General features: G+C 40.2%; 1 protein-coding gene across 3 annotated transcripts in view; it reads right to left on the reverse strand.

Annotated features, from left to right (window-relative positions):
• RGS8 (regulator of G protein signaling 8) overlaps window positions 1–25,346 on the reverse strand; it is a 69,981-nt gene that overhangs the window by 20,442 nt on the left and 24,193 nt on the right. For 2 of the 3 annotated variants that reach the window (XM_074308538.1, XM_074308539.1), the window contains exons 2-5: window positions 19,554–19,627; window positions 17,276–17,407; window positions 14,074–14,175; window positions 12,228–12,292 (exon numbers count right to left, since the gene is read on the reverse strand). In XM_074308538.1, coding sequence (XP_074164639.1) covers window positions 12,228–12,292; window positions 14,074–14,175; window positions 17,276–17,301 — 193 coding nt within the window. In that variant the 5' untranslated portion in view covers window positions 17,302–17,407; window positions 19,554–19,627. The remainder of the gene's footprint in view (window positions 1–12,227; window positions 12,293–14,073; window positions 14,176–17,275; window positions 17,408–19,553; window positions 19,628–25,346) is intronic. The other variant, XM_074308537.1, reaches the window with a different exon arrangement.

Genomic DNA, 25,346 nt, shown 5'->3' on the forward strand with positions numbered 1-25,346 from the left:
GAGGGAGAAGAATTTGACAGTAAAGAGAGATTGAAAACGGGTAGTTAAAAACTCAGGAGGGAGAGAAGCTGACTTAGCCAGCCAAGGAAGGAGATGGCACAGAGGGAGACCAAGGCATTTGTTCAGCCTGGGCAAGGTTAACAAATCACAAACTCCTATTCCTGCTGTCCCCACTGGGTGTTTGCTAACATCATTGGGAGACTTAGAGACTCAGTAATAAGTAGTCCCCAATTGCATGATGTTCTGAGGCACATGTTACAATTCACCACAAAATAGAATCCTACCTACAATGGACAGCAGATTTTTGGGGGCATTGAAAGCATGAGAATTTATAAAAAGTAAGAAAATTTAAGTAATGAGCAGCAGGACAGTTGGGAGCCAATGAGATTTAGATTCAAGTCTCACCTATGACTCATATTAGTCATATGACTGTGAACAAGTCACTTAGGTCATAGAATCTTGGAAACTCTATAAGATAACAGATTGCAGAGGAGTTGCTGCTCTGCCTCAGGGCAGTGATTTCCCAACCCAAGAGTTACCATATTGGTGAAATTACAGATTCAAACCAAAAAATTTTATTTTCATATATTGGAAATATTTAATCATATGATAGGATCATAGCTTTACAGTTAGAAAGAGTCCTAGAGAGCAGGCAATCAAACTTCCTCATCTCATAGACATGGAAACTGACAGAGACTCAAGAGGTTAAGGGGCTTGTTCGGAGATATTCAGCTCATGTTTGGTGTAGAATTTGAACCTAGGGCTTCCTAACTCCAAATCCATTATACTGTACTCCTTTTACATAATAAATACATAAATATGTAAATATGTGTACATACACACAAATATAAATATACACATATATCTATATGTGTATAGAGATATATGTAGCTATATCTATACCTGTGTATATGATATAGATATGTGTGTATACATATATATATATATATATATATATATATATATATATGTATGTGTGTATACAAATACATACAAATCTTACTATTATTACTGTTATTCATTCACTTCAATCTTGTCTGATTCTTCATGACCCCATTTGAGGTTTTCTTGGCAAAAATACTGGAGTGATTTGTTATTTCCTTCTCCAGCTCATTCTACAGATGAGGAAACTAAGACAAACAGTCTCACACTGCAGAGTCACACAACTAGTAAGTAATTGAGGCCAGATTGGAATTCAAAAGAAGTTTTCCTGATTTCGAGACTGGTACTTTATTTATTCCATCACGTACCAGCCATATATACTTTCTATACAGATGAACTATACATGGGTATATGTGTATTGGTGTGCATGTTTTTTATAAGTGTGGCCCCTTCATGTGAACTAAGTGGCTGCCTGCCTTTCTACCATTAGTCCTAGCCCCTGATGGGTACCAAGCAAATAAAGTTCTAGAAACCTAGAAAAAGCAAGATGGCAGCTTATTGGAGGGGGGGAGAATTTGGGGGGTTAAGTCATCTGTTAGGCAGATGTCGAACAGAACACAGAGACTAAGTCCAAGACTTTCCACTGTATGGTTGGAGACCATGAAAAAAAGGTAATCCTAAAAGCCCATTTGTTTAGCCTCAATTCAAAATTCTGGACTTTGTGATCTGTGGGACAGAGACCAGACCAAAGTTTGACCTTGCATCACTCTACACACTGTGCTCAGGGTCCTTGAGAGAAGGAGCTATTTTCTTAAGCACTGTGATGGTGCCTTTAATTGGCAGTAACTGAAGTACTAATTAAGCATCTTTCCTGCCCATTTAGAGGAAGTTCTCTAGAGATTTGATGTAGGAGCTTGTATGTGCATGCATCCATGAGTGTGTGCACACATCTGTGTGGATATGTATACATATGCATGTGTGCTCAAACAAGACATAAATTAACCAAGTCTCTCTCTTGAGCCACAAGACCACAAAAGGACCTTCGAGGTCATTTAGTCCAGATGCTTCATTTTGCATGTGAGGTTAGGCTTAAGGGAGAGAAACAGAGTCATTAAGGGAGTTGAAGCCTGCCTGCAGAAAGAATAGTGAAAGATGCAGAGTGGACAGCTCCATAAATTAGGTACCCAGGCTAATCTGCCTTGAACACAGGACTAAGCTCAAGGCTTCCTGCTCCCAGCTCAGTGTCTCCAGTTTGCAAAGGAGGAGGTTACATTTTGGAAACAGTAGCAAAGCCAAAGACTTCTGGGAAAAGTCAACTGAGCACTCTCTCCTGCAGCTCTTTAATAAGAGGAAATAATTATGAAACCTCATATTGATAAATGAGAAGTCACACAGCTTATGAGAAGAGGGTCATCATTGCACTCAGGAACACCTGGATTCAAATCCTGGCTTTGTGGACAGGTCATTTAAGCTCTAAGGACCTGTGGCAATCTCTAAGATTATAAGCTGCAGAACAGTCACAAGTCTACCCTAATGAGAGAGTTTCTTTACTGGGAGTTCCCTATGCTAATAAAGTCACAGGCCTGAGAGCTAAATGGGGCAATGGATAGAATAATAGAACTAGTCAGGAAACTTTTGAGTTCAAAGCCAGCCTTTAGACACTTATCAGCTGTATAACAGTGGATAAGTCACTTAAACTCCATCTGCCTCAGTTTCTTCATCTGAAAAATGGGGATATCCACATCCCAGGGCTGTCATGAGGATGAAATGAGCTATTGTAAACCCTGAGGCACTCTATATATTTGCTAGTTATTACTTTTTAAGGTATACTACCCACAATAATATGATTAGAGATTGAGAGGTGGAGGGGGGCTAGAATAGATGATCTCCAAGGATTTTTTCCATTTTAAATCTCTAAATCTATGCTCTTCCAAAACAAGAGTATAAAATGGTATAATATAACTGTATACAATGTAATAGTATATAATACAATGGTATAATATAATTGTATACAATGTAATAGTATATAATACAATAGTATAAGAACCATAACAGTAATTTTGATACCTGGAGCAAATGACACAAATAAACTCTGTGATTCATGATATAAAAATAATACAAGTAATTAAGATACATTTAGTTGAGTAGTAAAAGTTTTTATAGTGGCTCAAGGTGAATGCTATTCACATCATTAGTAGTAATCTGATAGTTTTCCCTTTTTCCCCTTCTAAGGCAATTGGGGTTAAGTGACTTGCCCAGGGTCACACAGCTAGGAAGTGTTAAGTGTCTGAGACTAGATTTGAACTCAGGTCCTCCTGACTTCTGGGCTGGTGCTCTATCTACAACGCCACCTAGCTGCCCCCTGATAGTTTTCCTTTTAACAATTATTCTTCACAACTAGGAGTATTAGTAACTGTTTGCCTGCCAGGAAAAAGGCATGTGTTAAATGTTCATGCTCTTAAATCTCTGTGCTCAAGGGCATAGCTTCCTTGCCCTAGATATGATTCTGAATGTTATAGCCATAGAACCTATCATAAATGAATTAGTTGGCATTAAAGAGATCTCCCTTCCCTTTTTAGATTCTTCCCCTTGGCAATCTCATTTACTTCTAAAATTCAACTTAAACATCTATAGATTGTTGTTTGTCCTTTGTTTTCAAAGAGTACATGATCAGAAATAATGTCTTGACTTGCCAATTGGACTTAAGTGAAGCAGTTAAGCAAAGTGATTAACCTAAAATAAAAGACTCAAAAATGTATTTCTCCAGTCTGGAGTTCTCTTCTGCATTCCAAACTCTCCTCTTTTTTACCTGAATTATGAATACTATCATCTTCCTCAAACTCAAATATCTCAAACTAAGCTTCTTGTTTTTCTCTCTCTAAACCTGTTCCCCCTTAACCTTCACTACTTAGCCTTTAACGCAATGATACCTTCTTCTTTACCTTCTTCCTTGGGTAGAGAGTACCTTACATGACCCCTCCAACTCTTTGTTTGCTGAATTTCTATCCTTAAAATCCTAATTCAAATGTCATCTCCTCCATCAGTCGTTGGCCAAGTCCTTTGACCTTCCTACGTGTCAGTCTCCTCATCTGTAAAATGAATTACACTACGGTGGACGGCAATTCATCATGTGGTGCATGTGGTAAATAAGAGTGCTGAATTTGCAATCAGGAAAACAGGTTGAAATCTTGCCTCAGATCCTCACTGGCTGTGTGACCTTGAACAAGTCACAGAAGCTTTACAAGCTTTAGTTTTTCTCATGTGTAAAATATTGCTAATAATAGCACACATTTCACATTGGAGTAAACAGGGTTAATGACTTGCCCAGAACCACATGGTTATCTAAGTACTGGATCTGGAGCCGAGAAGATTCATCTTCCCAAACAAATCTGGTCTCAGACACAACTGAAAAACTACTCAATCACAACAAAAATGCCAATATGATGCCATGGACAGTGAGCTGGCTTTAAAGTCAGGAGCAGTTAGGGGGAGACAAGGAAATCACTCACACCCCCTATTATGTCCCAGAGATATCAAACTCACATAGAACAGGGGGTCACTAAATTGTGCATAAGGATCCCTAAGGACAGCATAGTAACTTAGAAAACAATACATTAGCATTTTGTTTTAACATTCTTAATGTTATAATATATCATCCATATTATGTGTTAAACATGGAGAAAGAAATGGCTAACTATTCCAAAATTTGCCAAGAAAACCTCAAATGAGGTCCTGAAGTGTTGAACACGGCTGAAAGCGACTAAATTCAACTTTACACATATAATGCATGGTACCATGCAATCCTATGTGTGACCATTCAGCTTGTTTTATTTTGCTGTTTCCCAATTATATTTAATCTGGTTGGGACTACACCAGGAAGTGTTGTGGACCCCTCTGCTTTAGATAATTCCCTAAGATTGTAAATTGTCGAGAAGGTATAAACCTACAATGGTAGAGAGAGTTCCCTCGCTTGGAAATCTCTATACAATTGAAATCAGGTCCAGTCTCTATTTCAAAGTAAGGATTGTTTTTAAATGTGTGTGAACTGGTCTGTGTTTATTGGAGATGGGCAGCCATGCAAATGCAAAGGGGCTTTTGTCTGTAACACTCCAGTGATTCAGCATTCTCTGACTGAAGCAAAAACAGACCAACACAGTACCTGAACAGAGGAGGGCAGGGACATGTGAAGGGTGATAGGTGTCTTCCAAGTATGGAAATCATAGGTAATGGAAGGAAGGGGGACAAGAGGAGGCGAGGGCAGAGAGGAAAATAACTGTCACTTTTACAATTCACATGAATCTCTGTCCTTGTTTCTTTGGGGAAGGTCTGAGAGGAAGGAGAGTTAGACAGGCTATCCTGCTGGAAGCTGAACAAATAACAAGCCATGTGTCCAAACCTCGTGAGGGACATAGGCTGAAGATGCACTACTGCATGCCTGCCCCCCGGCGTCTTGTCAGATAGAATTTCCATCAAGCTCACAGACTGGGGTGGGAGATGCTGGGACAGAGAGATGTCCTTGTACATTGCATTCACGCACGCATGAGTGCCTTCACACACACACACACACACACACACACACACACACACACGACACACCCCTCCCCTCCCTCCAATGCAGATGCATACATGGTACAGACAATCTCTCCTCTAGTGTAAAAACATATATGTTCTCCCCTCCCTTCTCTCCTCCTCCCTCCTTCTCTCTTTCCTTTTCTCTCCATCCCTCTTTTCCTCCCTTCCTCTCTTTCTCCCTCTCTCCTCTCTCTTTCCCTTCCTTTCTCTCCCTCCTTCTCTCTTTCCTTTTCTCTCCATCCCTCTTTTCCTCCCTTCCTCTCTTTCTCCCTCTATCCATCTCTCTTTCCCTTCCTTTCTCTCTCCCTCCTTCCCTTCCTCCCCCCCAACACACACACACACACACACACACACACACACACACACACACACGTCCTGAGTTCCAATGCTGCAGAAATCAGGCCTAAATTCTCACTACATTGAAAAGAAAAAAAACTTCCAAGTCCTATTTCTGTCTACCGAATACATCAGGGACCACCACTTGGAGAGAATCCAGCCTCATCAACCTATGACATCCCTTCCAGTTGTCACCTCAGAATCAGCTTTGAGCAAAAATAACAGCAGGTGTGGTAGGAAGTGGATAGTCAGCTGGACCCAGAGTCAGCAAGACGTGGGTACAAGCCCCTCTCTGACACCTACTGGCTGAGTGACTCAAGCTAAATCATCTCACCTCCCCATTTTCTAGACAAGTGCAGAGGGGGTGCCCACTTGAAATGGTAAAGGAAAGTTCCTCAACATAGAGGGTCCAGGACCTACCCCTAAAAAAAAAGTCCATCTTTTGTTTCTCTCTATTCTATTCTACCTTCCCCACAGGTCCCTTTATAGTATTTTCTCTTCAACTGTATTTTTAAATAAAGAACATCCATGTCTAATATTAATAAAACTGCTCCCAAATATCATTCCATTTTTCAAACCACTTAATCCTAAAATTTTAGAGATCACAGAGGGTTTTCTTTATTACAGAGTGTGAATCAATTAAATCTCCCAGTCTAATATTACCCAAGAAAGACAGAAGACTATGCTGACATGGAGCCCGCAGCCCTCCTTCTGGACACCTTCCCCTTCTCAGCTTTGATATGTTTTTCCATAACCCTGCAGGCAGCCTGGCTGTATTAGACTCCCCCCTGGAGCTGATTGACTTTTTCTCAGTCCAGGTTTCCTGAAGGCAGAACAATGATCTTGGCACAGGAGGACATGGGTAACTGAAAACACGGTTTAACAGAATATTTCAGCTGGGAGGAACCTTGGAAAGGATTATACATTCATAAAGTCGCAAAACCTAAGTGCCAGAAAGCCTCAGCAACCCTGTGATCCAATTGATACACCAAAGGGATCCCTATAATAACATACCCAAAAAGTGGTCTTATGAAGTCTCTGGCTAGAGACCTTTAAGTAGGAAAGCCTACCCAGGTGACCACTAGTGACCTAGTCCACTTTGGGCAGCCCACTAAGAGTTTTTGTTGACATTGAGACTAGACTGACCCCATTTCAACTTCTATCCTCTGTTCCAGGTTCAGTCCTTTGGAACCAAGCTAAATGGTTCTAATTTCCCTTCCACAGGACAATGGTTTAAATACTTGAACATGATTATCATGTGCTCCATGATGCTAAACATCTGTCATTACCTGAAATGATCTTCATATCCAATTTTGAATCAAATAAGATAATATTTGTGAAGCATTCAGCACAAAGCACATATTAGTTGCTTAATAAATACTTACTTAAAAAATTATATGACTTAGACTGAAGTCCCTTCACCATACTGGTTGTCCTCCTCTAAACACTCTCTAAGAGTATATCAATATTTTTCTTAATCCATGATACTCTGGACTGAGCACAATACTTACAATGGCAGAGCTGTGAGTCTAGCACTTCCCTATTCCTGAAAGTTATGTACCAATCAAGTCAACCCAAGATCATGTTGTTTGTTTTCTTTTTTACTTTACATGGATGTCACAAACCAATAAAGTCCCCAGTAATTTTTTAGAACTATTATTATCTAACTACATCTTTTCTATCTTGTGTTTATGATATTTTCTACCCAAGTACAACACTTGACATTTATCCAGATTTATCTAAGAAGATGAAATACTCTTCTTAGACTGAGCCCAATGCTCCCGTCCACCTCTCTCAGTTTTGTGTCAACTGGAGATCTGATGAGTGTGCCATGTACGTCTTTATCCAAGTCATTGGTAAAAATGTTAAATAGCATAAGGCAAAGCAGAAACCCCTGGGTACTACAAAATGACCCTCCTGTAATGGTGTCATGAAACCATTAACAGCAATTCTTTGAGTTCTATCCTTTTCCGAATTCATCCAAATGTACTTTTCTCCATCTTCTCCACAGAAATAGTATGAGAAGTGTTCACCTTTTTCATTGTACTATGAAACTGAGTCTGAGAGGTCCAAATGATTTGTCCAAAGTCAAACATTTGATCAGGGCAGAGCCTTGACATAATGCTTAATCTAGTAGGTTATAGTCCATGAAAAAGCAAATTCCTTTCCAATACAGGAAGTAGATGAAATGTGAGGGGTAATGAAGTGACAGAGAGAAATGGTACGCCTGAAAGAGCAATGGGCTAACAGCCAGTGTGACTTTAACCCACTTATCCTGTTTGAGTCTCATTTTCATCTTCTGTGAAGAGAGGATATTGGACTAGATCAATAGTTCTTAATCTATAGGAACCCTTCAAGGTCCTCAAGACCCTTTTGTGGAGACCAGAAAAAATCAAAACTATTTTCATGAACAAGCCATTTTAATTTCTAATGCAGTAAATATTTACAGATATAAGAAGGGACAGCTAAGTAGCACAGTAAAGAGAGCACTGGGCTTGGAATCAGGAAGATTCATCTTCATGAATTCAAATCTGGCCTTAGACAATGACTAGCTATGTGATCCTGGACAAGTCACTTAACCCTGCTTGCTTCAGTTTCTCATCTATAAAATGAGCTGGAGAATGAAATGACAAACTTCTTTAGTATCTTTGCTAAGAAAATTTTAAATGGGGCCACAAATGATCAAAATGATTCAATAACAACAGCAAATGTATAAAAAGCTCTCGGGAGGTGAAGGATTTCCATTTTTTTAGTGTGTAAATAGGTTCTGGGACCAAAAATTTTGGGAACTATTGGACCAAATAATCTCTAAGATTCCTTTCAGCCCTAATATTGAATTATTTGTGTTCTGTTTAAAGATGGAATTGGAAAGAGGAGCAGAAAGAAACATGATTATTTGTGTTACGACTCAAAGAAACTCAGAGATTGCTTATTTCTTTTAGTCTTTCCCTGCTACAAAGAATTACTAAGGAATGGTTTGTGGAACCTCAATACATTCCTTTGGGACCCAACCATTCAATTCACTCTCCTCTTTTTCATTTTTAGGACATATTTTGTTGTCTTAATTGAAAGCCCTACACACTTCTGATCAACGGCTGTCCCTCCTAAGAGAATATTGCATCCAAGGTCCCTTTGGATAAGCTTAATCATCTCTAATTAAGTCACCATCCTAACCCAAATTAATTAGATTTTTAAAATGTTGTCGATACCCTTCAAGGTTAAAGTAGGTTCTGACATCTCCTTAGACCTCATGCTGGACCTTATAAAATCACACTTAGAAGGTATCTGAGAGATCAATATTAACTATAACTCTGAAAAATAGCCTCTGAAATTCTATCAAAGTTTCAGATAAAGTCTTCTCTCTTTTCAAAGAAACCTAGATTTTTAGTTTTCACACAACATGGAAAAACAAAGCATCACAGGATCAAAGATTGACAATTTGAAGGGACCTCATAGACCATTTAATCCATCCCCTTCATTTTACAGATAAAGAAACTGAAACCGAGATGTTAAGCAGCTAGTTCAAGGTGGTCAGGCAGAAAGAAATCAGATTCACAAAAGGATAACACAGTATTAATAGAAATACCCTTGCTTGTTTTGTTTTTTAACTTTGAATGGAATCAGTCTGGAATGGTATTTAAGTATTTTTTTGGTTAGTCTCCCAACTCTAGGAAAGTCTAATTAATTTTTTTAAAGAACATAGGAAAAGGGGATAATTATATTTATAGATAACTCCTCATGAGCAAACTTTACCAATGTATAGTCTTAGAGTTACCTAGAGGTACTAAGAGCTGAGTGACTTCCCCAGGACCACTCAGCCAATATGTGTCATAGCTGTCACTTGAACCCAGGTTTTAAAGTCTAACTCTCTATCCAATACATCAGTCTGTGTCTTTCCTATTTCATTTCTGAAAATAAAACAAAATTCACCCAGGCTTCTAATTTAAAACTGTTTTTAAAATAAATAAATAAAACTAAAACCACTGATGGAAATAGTAGGAATGCACGACCTTCTACCAGCAGTCTTCTGTCAGTATGAAGGTCTGACAAAGCTCCCATGAGTAAATTCATCAGCCCTTTGTAATGGCTGAATGGTGATTTGGACCAAAAAAAAAAAAAAAAGAAAAAGAAAAAAAAAATCAATGCATCTGAAGTCCAAGATGGTTCATCTTTTTCTCATAAAGATACTGTTTTGTATTAAATATAAAATACCTTCACCTAATATCACCTTGTTTCTACATAGCTCCTTTCTATAGAGGAACTCAAAGCCATATGAGGGTATTTTCAATTATTCACACCACCTGTGAGACAGGAAGGGAATATTTTTATCTCCATTTCACCAATGAGAAAACAGCCTCAGGGGCATAAACCCAGTGAGTCAACTCTGGAGGCAGCAACAGAAACCAAGTTTCAACATGACCTTGAAACAAATCCATTCCAATGGGGAAAAAAAGAGAAAAATTGGAAATGACACTTGTTACAGCCCTAATGAGACTCTAGATAATGTAGCCTCTCAAAAGAGTAGGAGTAACTGTCAAAGCCGAAGTCCTATTTGGCAGATAATTGTCCCAACCCTTACAGGATAAACTTGCTGCTTTTGAGAATCCTATCACCAACACAAACTGCATCTGCCTTGTATTATTTCTTCTCAGTGCAACTAATAGAAATTTCAATGTTTCCATACTTTAACATATTTAACATATATGGAACTACCTGCCATCTAGGGGAGGGGATGGAGAGAAGGAGGGAAAAATTGGAACAGAAGGTTTTGCAAGGGTCAATGTTGAACAATTACCCATGCATATGTTTTGTAAATAAAAAGCTATAATAATAATAATAAAAAAGAACATTATCTCAGAAATTGCTCAACCTATAATACCATCCAAGTTTTTGTGGGAGGTTTTGTTTTCCCATACTGTCCCACCAGTGTAAGATGTATTTTATCAAAGGAGATTTTATGTTCTATGTGAAATAAAAAAACAAATGCTAAAAAAAAATTTCAATGTTTCTCTCACAGGAATCCAAGATATTTGCCCAACTTGTAATATGGTATTATATTCCATTTGTAATTTGCAAATTATTTACTGGAAATAGAGTCTACTCAACAAGGTCAAAGTCAAATAATTTTTAAAGATATATCATTTACTTAGCCTCCTATAATCAGAAGAATGAGTGTGTTTTATAATAAACTAATGGGCTAACAAAATAGGGTGGATCAGAATTTGGTGAGAAAGAAAAAAACGGAGTGAAATGGATCACTACCAATGACAACTGGCCATTGATGATGGCCATTATCAATCTTGACCACTACTATCACTTTACTGTTATAATCTGCTTTTGCCACTTTTACATATGTCTCTTTTGGCTTTGTAGGAAGCAGTGGACATAAGAGCAGAAATAATAGAAAAGTGCTCCTAGAAGAATATAAGCTACCTTGGACCAAAAGTTTCCCAGTGCAGATGCTAAGTGAAGTGATTGGAACCAAGAGAACATTGTACACAGTAACAACAACTATAGTGGACATGGTTCTTTTCAACAATGAGGTGATTCAAGGCAATTCTAATAGATTTGTGATGGAAAGTACCATCAGCATCCAGAGAGAAAATTATGGAGACTGAATGTGGAAGGTAGCATAGTATTTTCACCTTTTTATTGCTGTTCTTTGTTTGCTAGGGTTTTTTTTTTTCTTTCTCGAGTTTTTTTTTTCCTTTTGATCTGATTTTTCTTGAACAGCATGACGAATATGGAAATGTTTAGAAGAATTGCACCTATTTAATTTATATTGGATTACTTGCTGTTTTGGGAAAGAAGGGGAAATTTTCTGGAATACAAAGTTTTGCAAAAGTGAATATTGAAAACTATCTTTGCATGTATTTGGAAAAACAAAATATATATATTTTTTTAAAGTTCCCCAGTGCCTACCACGTTTAGGGGGAAGGGACCAGAGCTGCAATTTCATCGTTTAGACACATCTCAGTAAGGAATTTCCACTATCAATGCAGATTAGATGGATGGATGGATGGAATAAGCATCTAAGTGGCTGCTGTGTGTTAGGCACAGTACTAAGAGATTTACAAATATTGTCTCATTTAATTGAGAGAAAGTCTTGGAAAATTGCCTGAGTCACCGAGATTTGACCCTTTGTCTTTCTGACAAAGTTTTCCCTTGCTTTATTACCTCAAGCATCAATGGTAGTATTTTGCAACATCTGTGTATCACCTGCTTTATGGATGATCAAAGGAGGAGTCCTGAGGACTTGGAGAGAATGCCATTTAGACTTACTGGCAATAATTAGGAACCAAAGCCAAAAACCCTGATCATTTAATCCCACAAATATCAATTCTCAAAGTAAAATTCTGCCCCTGAAAAGTTACTATAAAAGCTTCTTATGAAAACTGCATCTGAGTCTCAAAATTAGAAACTCTGGGTCTACTCACATTTATGGGAGAGGAGCACATCAAATGAGTCTGCCCACCTCGTAGCTTCTTCTGTGGACAGCCTCCTGGAACAGAAGAAACAAAATTCTGAAATACTATTCACAAAGCCCACTATCTCCTTTTCTTTGGCACAAATAATACAAAATAGAAACTTGAAATAAATAGATTATCCAATTAATTAATTATTCAAATTATCAAAGATCTATGACTTTATTTCCACCAATAGAGATCAAAATCCCCCTCTGGATCCAGAGATAGTTTTTTGAAAACTACTTCCAAGTCAAGAAGAGTAGTTTCAGATCTGCCTCAGACACATGCTTTCTTGGTGACCTGGGACACTGCTTAACCTTGCATTTACTCTAGATTTCTCTCTAACACTCTTAAGTTGAGAAGGAGTAGAGTTCATTGAATGAGAGAACTTCCTCCCTGAGGAATTCTCTATAATAAAAAAAAAATCACTAGTTGGGATCCCTATTGGGACTCTCCTAAAGGCCCCCCAAATTCATCCCACTTTGGGCACCTTGCCAATGACCCTCTCTGAGGTGAGACTTAGAGCAACCTGTTACAGGACCCATACGCAAAGCCTTTTCAGTTTTATAGGACTTGGAACTCAGGATCACCCCCATGTTTGAAGGGGACATTGGACAAGAGCTTCATTGGAGAACAATTTGAAATAACCTGAAGAAATGTCTCCTTTTATCAACCTAGTGTTTTAAGGGAGCTGAAGGAGACATATACCAAACCAAAATGTCTTATCCAAAAATCTGCCCTGCAAACATGGCACTCTTAAATCTCATTATGAGCATGAGTAGGATGCAATATATAGCCAAGAAGGAACTCTGAAAAAAGATTGCCACCAAGGAAATGCATAACTGAAAAGGGAAATGTCTTGAGCAGAACAAGAGACGACATTGTAAGTAGCTAAAATATTCCACTGGCATCTCTGAGGATCAAGGAAAAATAGAGAAAGACCTTCAGCACATAGGGAATGCTGAATTAACATTGTTATTATTTATTGATTTGATGTTTTAAGCAAATTTCAGTTTTTTAGTTTCAAGGTCTAGGACTCAGATTTAATACTAAGAGGAAAGGGAACAAAAAAAAAAAAAAAAAGATTCTCATTATCTCTCCAATCATTATTCCTGGTACTTCCCCAAGGTAGAAAAGAGACCAAACAAGATTTTCATTCATTTCTGAGAGAAATAAATGTTCCTTTTACAACCATTCAGAAGTAATATAGTATTGTGGGGAGAGAGCCTAGAGTACAAAGACCTGAATTTCAGTCTTGAAACTTACAACTGTGTGACCTTGGGCACATCCCTTAATAACAACAGCTAGCATTTACATAGTACTTTAAGATTTGCAAAGATTTTTACAAATAATATCCCATTTTATCCACACAATAACCTTAGGATGTAGGTGCCATTATTATCCCCATTTAATAGATGAGGAAATTAAGGCAGATAGATTAAATGATCCACCCAAGATCACACAGCTAGTTAAGTGTCTAAGGCTGGATTTGAATTTGGGTCGAGGTCCAGTACTCTCTCCACTGGACCATCTAACTGTCTCTGAGCCAGTTAATTTACTCATAAAGTGAGGTTAATATTTTACTTACAAAGATGAGATGTTTATTAAAGCATTTTATTTTATATAAAGTACTTCATAAATAAGTTACTATAAAGTAAACTGATTAGCAAAATCACACATCCTTTAACTGTTTCTTAAGAATACCGTAATTCCAGGGGAGTCTTATATAATTCTAACTGGAGCTCATCTACCCCGTGTATACGCAGAGAACTCTAACAGTTGAGTGACTGACACAAAACTGAATGTCCATACTCACTTGAGAGCCCGGTTTGGCTTGTCAGGAAGAATCGCTGTGAAATCACTACATGAATCTGATTTGTGAGACAAGCATCCCAGGCGAGTCCTCATTCCTTTGTTCCTGCAACCAACAACAGGAGCAGAAGGAAGAGAGAAACTGTAATAGAAACAGTGATCAACAGAAAAGGTGCCTAGGGGTGCACACAGAAAGCATTGAGAAGCTCATTAGCTCACACAACCACCCCTGAGATTTCATGAGCAAAAGGGAAGGAACCAGAAAGATCAGCAGCAGCATTATCTGACTACCTGAATACGTAACAGGTAACTTTCCCCTGGAGGTCTAGTGCTTTTTAAAGCTTCTACAGAAAATTGGTGGTAAGTCAGTCAATGAAGGTCATTAGCTGGGAAGACTTTCTAAATCAGGTTTCCCCATTGGGAAAGAAGCTACGGGTGATGTCAAAATAGCAATCTGCATCTTTCCCTCCCCACAGAAAGTCAGAGTAAGCAACCGTTCCTCATTATAAAAAAAGGCCCACTAAATCCAAGAAGGGCTTTAGTGTTTGAGGGGCAAGATCAAGCCTTATGGGTTACCATTATTTATAAGGAGAGACACAGAGTGCAGCAGTGAAGGCTCAAAATGGCAGCAATGAAAGCTCAAGATGACATGGAGTTGAGCAGAATGAGGAATCCTCTGTAATTACAACTAGTGATGGGGCTAATTATTGAAATCCCTCATCAGATCAACCTTTCCTGATTGTGTTAGAACTAAAAACCTGTAGAAGTTAAGGAAGGAAGGGGAGAAATAAAAATTAATATATTCCTCAATTAGGATTCTATTTACATTTGCACATCAATGCTAATAATTTCATTAACTAAACTCTCTGCCTTCATTAATATCATTTGATGCAAATGAAAATGGTAACACATTTTAATCTCAACAACTCACCCATCACTTGCATTTATTAGCAAGGACCCAGCCTCAGTCAATATTTTCATATATGCTAACTGATGGGCAGCTCACATGCTCCATTGATATCTTTGGCTTGATAGGAGACCTCAAAGAACCTTAGGTGGAACTCCTATAATGAACTTATGGGAGGGCACAGATGAGACTCACAGATTATGGGGAGGTCTTGATGGGTACTGTTGGGGAGAATATTCACATCAGTGAGCTCACAGATTCATTTGAATATTTGAGGGTAATTGTGATCAAAACATAGGACATTTAAGCTGACTAAAGGTAAAAGGGTATAACATGGTATGGATTCACAATTAGGAAGATCTGGATTCAAATTCCAACTATAATACTTATTGGTGTGTGATTCTGGGACTAGTTACTTAATTGCTCTGACCCTCATTTGTAAAATGGAGATAATAAAAGCACTATCCCCCAAAGGATTTTTTGTATCAAACAAGGAAATCTATGTTTTGCAAACTCTAAAGCACTACATAAATATGAGTTGTTGTTATTGATTATAATAGAATCTAATTAATAGTTTTGCTCATTATTCTTCCCTCCTGGAGACTTTAACACCTTCTGCTCTCTTTCTGTGGTATATTGTACATTACGATAAGGCTGGGAAGTCACAAAGTATAGGAAAGATTTAATTGGAGTGGGTTATATATATATATATATATATATATATATATATATATCACCCCACAATGAGACAATCTCAAGTTGACTTTCACACCACCTTCATATGTTCAGAATTCTTATTTCATTTATAGGGGAAGGTATATGCCCATTTTTTACTTGCAAAACAATAATCTGGAGGCCAAGGGAGTGGCCTTTTAAGCCTTCTCTTCCCTTTCTGTTGGTCTCAGTGGCTTCCCATCTCAGCTTTTAAGACCTTCCTCTCTAGCCTTGTTCTGCTTCACTACATCCAAGGGAGGTTAGGTGTAATGGAAGCATATTTCTATGGCACATTCTATCTCTTCAAAACCATTTCAAGTCCAGAAATTTGAGTCTCCATGGAAGTCCCGCCTCCAATAGAGAATTAAGTTAGAATTGCCTCATGGTCTGTCCCCCTACAATTCCTTCAGTTCCCAGTATTAAGTCATCTGGTTTATAGCCCTACCACATATTGACTACAATAGTCTTTTCTCTCATCCGGTAATAAGTACCAGGGCATAGTACCATTGCTACTACAGATGTCTGGGATCTTTGGTAGCATGTGTCCTGGGTGGGTAACAAAGCATTAAATGACAAATTAAGGGCTCTCAAATTATCAAATTTGGGAGTCCACATGAAGGCTCACAAGTCATTATCTAGGCCAAGAGCGGAGCCTTCAATAATTAATCGCACTCACTCTGAGCTTCAGGTCTTAAAAATATGACATGAAGTTGAATAACTGCTCCCTTAAAAGTATTTTCAATGATTCTAAGTTGAAAAGTTGTGTGCTTGGCTTGGGGTTCAGAGAAAAGCTCTAGCTCTCCCATTTCTTAAAGGGGAGACCACTTATTAAGTCTCATTTTTCCTCCTCTGTAAAATGGACATGCTATTTCTTCATTTTACACACAACTAGCACAACAGTGCTAGTATTATTACTACCTATCTCAAAAGGAGAGGAGATGCTGCTACAGGAATTTAAGCAAATCATAATTTGCTAATCTATATGGGCTAATTGGCAAGGTCCTGCAGGGTATTTTATCACCTGGGGCCTTTACACAGCAACTTTCCCCGATGGTACTCTGAGAAGGAACAAGTTTTATTTTCTTTCTAGGCTAGGTCAAGCCTTGGGTTGTATATGACCTGTTTAATTCAAGTGGAAGAAATTGGAAGTAACAGAAGAATGGAGGGCCAAAGATCAGAATTAGAGTTATAGCCTGAAGGGGTTAGAAAAAAACAAAGTTGGACTCTTCCCTGAAGATGCTGCCCTGGAAAACACTTAAGCGAGTTTTCCAATAAAAAAATAAAAAGCATAATAAGAATAACTTAGCACAATTCCTTAGGCTTCCATCCTCACACCTGTCAGTCATTTCCATGATGGGAGCAGACGGGACAACCACAAAGTTTGGGACTAAAGAATACCCCACCTGGAGCAGAGGACATTGTACAAAATCACAATCCCATTAGGGACATACAAGGCAAAGCGGCACAGGGGAAGAGAGGTACCATGAGCAGAGAAAGCTTGAGTGGGACAGAAGCACAGGGAAAGGCAGGAGACAAGGAAGAAGGAAAGGAGGTGGGGCAAAAATACATGTCATGATTCAGTTACCTCCGTGGCATCAGTAAGGCCGCCATACAGGCATCCGACTATGGGCAACCCTTTAATTGGCTGGCTTGCAGGGCCTTCAAGGCAGGAGGTAAGAGTCGGGGAGGAGGGGTTTGCCCTTTCACGTCCTCTCACCTAAAATCAAAGAATCCTAGGTAAAAGAGGGGGCCTTGGCCCTCTCAAACCCCTTCACTCCATCTCCTCTCAAGTAGACTTTGGCCCCAGGTCATCCAGGAAGGGAGGATCATTAGGTCCTCAGCCAAGCCTCAGCCCACCCAGGCTTGCTCGGTTCAAAATGAGCTGAGCGGATTCAGATTGCTTTAAGATTGGCCAGGAGTTGCTGTTTCCCAACTACCGGCCATCATTTAGAAAGTGGGACATGCGACCCAAGGGAAGGACTGAGCTGTCAGTCCCCAAAACACTGTTCTCTCTCCTCTCCAAGGGCAAAACTAAGGTGACTAATGGGTGAGACAAATCCACGCTGATGACGCCCGGCTGACCCTTTCTGTATCCCTCCCTCCAACAGATCCAAAATTTCGTGCTTGTACCTCCCTCTCCAAGTTTGTCTGTGATGGGAGGACATAACACAAGGAGATTGGAGAAACTCCAAGGAAGTCTTTTCAGGTGTTAGCATCCCACAAGTTATCTCCTTTGCAAGGCTACAAACAGCCAGGACCAAGGGGAGGCAGATAAGCATAACACAAGAGGAGACTTGACAAGAAATGCTTCTTAAAGTTGGTTTTTATGAATGATCTTTTTTTATGACCTGAAAATTCTACTATCCATGGTTTATAAGGACTTATTTTGTTGGTAAATCAAAGTTATCTGTGTTGTAGGAAACCCCCATGAGGAAAAGGGAGAATGCTTAGATATGAGAGTGTAAACTTTCAATGTAGGAGGATACAATTTTCAAACCTTACCTAGGGTGTGCAAAAGCTGCATGTGAACTCAAATCAAGTTTTAGAGGGGACATTCCATTTGTAAATAGTTCCTCAGAGGAATTCTAGCAATAAACATGGAATGTATCAAAGCTTTTATATGTGTGTATACATATAAAATATTAATTTATTAGCATTTTAATAAACAGTATTGCATAAGACATAGAGAAATCTCACCTCTTGTATGACCCTGAGTAAATCAATTAATTTCTCTTTATTTTGGCATTTCTAAGTTGCAGAATAGATAGCAATCGGGATTTTCCTATGACAATACAATCACAGATATGGCTAAAATAAGCCTCTTGAAATTTTATGATTTCAAAAATTCTCTACTCCAGGAAATTGGGGAATTGTGTTGCAAGTCAGAGAATACATTTTCCCAACCCCTGTCCTAACCACTGGCTTCAATTATCCACCACCATAGTTTCAACTAAAAGGGGAATCCGAGAAATCAACGCTCCTAGCCCCTTTTGCCCTAAGTCTTCCTCTTGATCAAAGTGGAAACTACATGTAAGAGAAAGCCAGATATCCCAAGTATTCAAGGTTTCCTTTCTAAATGTCACTGTGACAGTTAGGAGCTCATACCCCAAAGAGAACAGGCAAGGTCACTTGCCTATACCTGACAAGCTATCTCCTGGCATATTCTCCCTCAATCTCACCTCTCTTCCCATTTCCCCTGCAGTCCCTCCCCACCTCCATTCCCCCTAAAATGACTCACATCTCCAGCGGATTCCCTTCCCTGCATGTCTTAGCTGCCTGCTGTCAGACATTGTTATGTCACCCTAACCCACCCTCCGTCATCTCTCCCCAGAACCTCTGTCCCAAATGAGCTAACTTTTTTGTTCCCTAGATAAACCCAATATCTGATCCTATTCCGTGGGAATCCATCCCGAGCTCCTTCTTCCCTCCACAGATGCGCTCACTACCCTCACCAGTTCCAAAGGTGATGATTTTGCTCAGCCATCAGAGTCCGGGCACCCAAAGTTTACCCCCAAACCTTGGCATAGTGGGCTGAGGTACCAAGGGGAAGGAGAGGTATCTGATAGCTTCTTGGCTGCCTCAGGGAGGTCCACCTCCTACGTTCCATAGGAGAACAGAGGCCGAGGAGAGGGATGGAGAGCCCCCCACTCCACCCAAGTAGTAAGTAAACCAAGGGTTAAATGGGAAAAAAAAAAAAAAGAGAGAGAGATTGGAGAGAGGGTAAGAGCCATTGAGAGCTTCAATAGAGAGAAAGCAATCAATATGCACAGAGAGGCAGGTTAAGGATAGGTTAGTTAAATATGGATAATGTACTCTGCACACATAAGCACCCAGATGATGGAGGAAATTGAAGCCATACTCACTGCCTTTGACCTGTCCTCATGGCCTGGGGGTCTTTGCCAGCCAGATGGTCAGAGAAGCTGTTGGTCAGGGAGCTCTGAGGAGAGAGCAGATCTATCTCTTAGCAGTCAAATCCTTGGCGGGCGAAGAACGCATGCCTGTGGGTGAGTGCACACACACTCACACACACACTCACACACACATCACACACCTCCCACCACTTTTGCCAGGCAGCAAGCAGTACAGATGAAAGCTCCCCTCTCGGCTTGTCACATCCAGTAAATACTCAAGCATCCCACACCCAGCGGGAGGTGGCTTGGCTGGGCTTTGCCACGCGGTGTCTGCTCACCCATTTTCATTGGAAGCATGAAGGAGGTGCCCACCTGATCAGAACCTTCCCTGGCACTCTCCCTCCTTGCTAACCTGATTCTCCGATCCCTGGGCTTCAGTTAAATGAAAAGGAAGCTCATCCCAACCTTGCCTCGGCACCGGGAGACTTGGAGGGGAGGAGTGTGGGTGGGGGAGGAGGGGGGAGGGGGACTTCAGATAGAAGTATTTCTTCCTCCTGCCCCACCCCCACCCCAGCCCCGACTTAACTGGAAATCGAGCATCCAGTCGGTCTGGCTTTAATGAGCTCTGCTGCAGTCCGAGAGCCCGGAGCTACTCCGGGATCGGGAATCGGAATCCCTGCCCCAGACGGCTGCTGACAGCGGGGATCGGGACCCAGCCAAACCTCCCAGTGAGCAGGGGGCTTGATTAGGTCCAGCGCGATGTGACAGATGCTCCGAGGTACCGGACTCTCCTTCCCTGGCTCACGAGGCAGCTAGGCTTCCTGTTGCTACTGTGCCTCGTGTCAGCGGAGGCTCACAGACCTGAGGCATTCCCACAGGGTACCACATTTCAGCCGTCTCCTCCCCTCCCCTCCTCCGACCCCTGCTCTTCTCTGAAGGAGAAACTTCCATATTCTCTACCTGCCCGGCCCTGCTCATGGATCATGCTCTGCTCCCACCTGGATCTTCCCACAGTGAAACATCACCTCACTTTCTCCGCTATCCCTTAGCAACTTCCCGTAATTGCATTTGCAATTGCATTTCCCCCTTTGTTCTGCCCGCTTCTGACATCTCCCCCGTTAACCAGTCTGCCCTCTTACCGTACCTCTTCCGAGGCTCCTTGACCACTCACACCTTTGCAGGTCCTGCGTCCATCCCAGAAGGAGCTCTGGGTAGACCCAGTTTCATAGGACAGTCAAATCTGCACCCTCCCTGGCTTTCTCCCTGGGGCGCCTAGTCTTGAGTTTTCTTGCTCTAACCTCTGGGGGAAAACATGTCTGACATTCACCTCCACCTGCAAATACCAAGAAGGAACCTTCTAGAGCTAGGAGGACTCTCTAAGGAAAAGTGGCTGTGAGATTTGGAAAAAGCCCACTTTTCACCTCAGGATTCTTCATGCAAAACCTGCATTCTGTCAAGCCAGTGAATGATGCAGCCATCCCCGCCTGCTGCCTAATGACAGGGGCCAAATATAAATTCCACTGCTGTCTCTAACAGTGACTCATTGTCTCGCTCTAATAATGTCCATGGTGTCACTCGGTTCAGCAAAGGGGCTTTAGCGGTATAAGATAAGGTTTTTACTTCCTCACTGCCACTGGGTTTCAGCCCTGTTGCTAGCCAAATGTCAATTCCTTATTAAATAAAGAAATAGCCCGGCTGATTCCAGGCTGAAAGATCACTTTAAGATTTCCCTTCACTATGAAAAAAAAAAAAAATAGACTGACAGGTATAAATAATATAGATGAATTCTGTGAAGCATCTTGCTATAATGCAAATAAAGAATGCCAGAAGTGACCATATGCAATTACATATAAAAAGCATCCTATGAAATCCCTAGAAGTCAGGTGCTATTCTGCACAGCTAACAATAATAACAATGTATGTCTGCACAGAGCCAGAACTAGCAAGGGTACACAATACTTTGTCCCAGGACACTGACATGGCAAGGAGGGTCTACCACTGAAGGGAGAGGCCTCTTTCTCCGTGGAAAGACATGCTTCCTCTGGATCCCAACTAATGTCCCCATACCTCATCTCAAATTCTCTGCTGACTGGCAGGGTTCCAATACCTAAGCTGCCATGTAGCCCCCAAACTAGAGTCATATTTGTCTCTCCCTAGGTTCCACTTTTCCTCAACTGGCAGCTCTTATGGCAAAGAAGGTCCAGTCCATTTATTTTAACAAAACACCTGGTTTTGCCCTGGATGAAAAAATTTCCAGTTACATCTGTGGAACACTTTGAAGTTTGCAAAGTAGCTTTCCAAAGTACTTTCCTCAAAACAAAGCTCTGTGAGATGAATAACTTAAGCATTATTTGTCCCGTTTTATAGACAAGAAAAGTGAGGCTAATCTGTCTAAAACTGCAGATGAAATTCAAACCAAGATATCCTAGTGAATGGGTAAGTAATGTCGATTAATTTGACAAATAAGTTAATCAACAAACATTTATTAAGTGTCTTCTGTGGGCCAGGCACTGTACTAAGTGCTGGGGATATGAAGCAAAACATAAAAATAAAATAAAATACAGTCCCAGCTCTCAAAGAACTCATAGGCTAATAAGAGATAATGTACAAACAACTTGTGCAAACAAGATTGAGATGGGATAAATTGGGTGGGTTGTCTTAAAGGAAAAATGCTAAGATTAAGGAAGAGTAGAGAAAACTTCCAGAAAAAGGTGGGACTTTTTAATGGAGGCTGGAAGGAAGCCAGATAAGCTAGTAGGCAGCAAGGTGAATGTTTCAGGGATGGGGGAGAACCAGAAAAAGTATGGAGTTACAAAATGTTCAAAAACATCAAGGAGGCTAATAGCACTGGGTTGTGGTCTACATGGAAGAGAGGAAGGTTTAAGAAGACTAGAAAGGTGGAAGAGTGGCCAGGTTAAAAAGGGAAATAAGCACCATCCCTGAAGTCAAGAGGACCTGAGTTCAATTGTGGTCTCAGACACTTAACATTTCCTAGTGACCCTGGGCAAGTCACTTAACTCCAATTGTCTCAGGAAAAAAAGGTGGGGGGGGGGGAGACAAAAGTCAAACAAAGGGTTTTATATTTGATGCTAGAGGTGATAAGGAACCCCTGGAGCTTATTCAGTGAGGAAACCAGACGAGGTTGATATGGTCAGACCTGCATTTTAGGGAAGTTGAATTTGACAGCTAAGCAGAGAATACACTGGAATGAGGAGGGACTTGAGGCAGAGACACAAAATATCATTGTATTTGAATGGACTGTGGAGAAGAATTTCAGTAGAATTAGCAAAGCCTTACTAGGTGGATATATAGAATACCATGTGTACAGATGTCTAACGGAAAAATCAATACAAATTTATTGATTTCATTTCTAAATATGAGAACGGTCACAAAACATAATAGTTCCCCAGTGCCATCTGAGATCCTAAACATATACAATTTGTTTCAAACAAAAATGAAACCACTTTGATCTCCAGAGGAAAAAACCTGTTTTCACATAAAATTTCTGATTTTTGCCCACTTGCTTGAGCAACTGTAACATTATTTTATGCCCAGTTTTGGTTTTTTTTTTGTTTTTTTTTTTTAACCTTTGATATCAGAATAGGGTACTCACAGAGAGAAAATTCTCTATACCAATGTAGCGTGGCATTTGATTTCCAACTTTATGGTCAATACTTGGAGAAGTTAAGTTAAAGCTTTATATCTAGGTTTTTAAAAAGTCAACTTTACCAGTAAAAGATAAAATATAGATAGATAAGGAAGACACAATTCTAAAGCAGATCTGGGGTTTTGATGGCCAAGACAATCAAGATAAGTCAATGATTCAATATGGTAGCCAAGAAAGCCTGACTCCCTGGGACTAAATGGATGGAGTGCCAGCCCTCAAGTCTGGAGAACCTGAATTCAAATTCTTCCACAGACAATTACTAGTTATATGAATCTGGACAAGTCACTTTGCTCTTTCTGCCTCACTTTTCTTTCTGTAAAATGAAACAATGTTAAAGCACTGTAATATCGTTGCCAAAAACCCCAAAACCTTAATTGGGGTCACAAAGAGTCATATCTGACTGAAAAATGGTCCAAAGCAATGACTGGGGCCAAGAAGGAACATGAATGTTTGCTGCTAATCCTCTGGGACAGCCCAAAGGGAGAGTTTTCCCAGTATCTCTTGCACAAAGGGGCTCAGTTCATCAGGAGCCAAGGAAATCCATGACAGTGTCACATCACACACACACACACACACACACACACACACACACACACACACACACACACGGAGTAATTAAAGGAATGACAGAGCAAGGGAATTAGATTTCAGAATGCAATATTTTAGAAAGCCATAGTGACGCAGGAGGTTTATGAACAAGCCCATCAAAAATGGCCCACATGCATTTAGTTAGCCAATATTCCACCCAGGTCCGTACAATATTTAAAAGCTTTTCATAAAAACAGTCATTTTTGTATTAGATTTCAATTTGATCCTGTGTGCTAAGGCTCTGCTACAAATCTTTTAAAAGCAAGCTCCACTTCTGAACAATCCTAGTAACGGCAGAAACATGAATCAACATAAACTGTGATGATTTGGAGTTACCATGGAGACAGGCAGGATACAAGGAAGATGCCACTTGGCCAAAGGAGTTTGCTCCCCAAATACCTATACTTTCAGCCCATCATTCACATAGCAGTCAGCTTTTACTTTCCTGTTTCCTCATCCTCGGGTCAAGCATCCCGCTGGCTCGTTTAGAATGATGGGCAGGGAATGGGACTAGCACAAGCTTATAAATCTGGTACCCTACCTTGTTCAGTCTGGCTGAGTAGCAAGCATTTATCAAATGCTTCCTGTGTGCCAGGCGCTGTGCTAAAGTTGAGGATGCAAACACATGCAAAAGGAAGTAGGGAAATAGATTTCCTGCCCTCAATTAGCTAAGTTACTAATAGGGTAAGACTACGCAGAAAAGGGAGCTAAAAAGCACAGAGGAGGAAGCGTGGTAAAATTCTGAGAATGAAGGATGGTTGTCCTTGGCGCTTCCTCCAAATGGAAAATCCAGAAAGAATACACTAAAGGAAAAGGAGGTACAAGATGGGGGAGAAGGCAGCTAAGACATAGTAGCAAAGTCTAGAAAATGAAGGATGGATCATTTTCTCAAAAATGAAGGTTCCTGGAAAAGTTCCGGTCTTTTCAATTTTGCCTTTGTATCCCTAGTGCCAAACATTCATTAAGCACCTACATGTGTCAGATAGAGGCAGCTAAGTGGCTCAGTAGATGGAGTGCTGGGCTTGGAATCAGAAAAGAATGAGTTCAAATCTAGCCTCAGACTTTTATTAACTATATGACTTTGGGCAAATTACTTAACCCTATTTACCTGAATCCAATGGAGAAGGAAATGGCAAACCACTCCAATATCTTTGCCAAAAAAAAAAAAATATCCACAAACAGCAATGGTGTGATGAGGTCTACAGGGTCACAATGGGTCACCACAACATGGCAAGAACTGCATGTCATACAGGATATAAATAAAACCATCTCTATCCTCAAAAAGCTTCTGGTCTAATAGGGCAGACAACAAGCATATCTCAAATAAATACAAAGGCATCTGAGGGGCAGAGTACCAAGAACAGGGAGCATCGAATGCTTGAATGGATTTTTGAAGGAAGCTAAGGATTCCAGAAGAGCATTTCAATCATGGGAACAGGCTGTGCAAATATAGAAAGATAAGAGATGAAATGTCATATACAAGGAACAGCAAATAGGCCAGTTTGACTGGAATCTAGAGTGAATGAGGGGGAGCGATGAAGAATTAGCCTC

The sequence above is a fragment of the Sminthopsis crassicaudata genome, chromosome 4 (genome assembly GCF_048593235.1).
Source record: "Sminthopsis crassicaudata isolate SCR6 chromosome 4, ASM4859323v1, whole genome shotgun sequence".
Classification (NCBI taxonomy): Eukaryota; Metazoa; Chordata; class Mammalia; order Dasyuromorphia; family Dasyuridae; genus Sminthopsis; species Sminthopsis crassicaudata.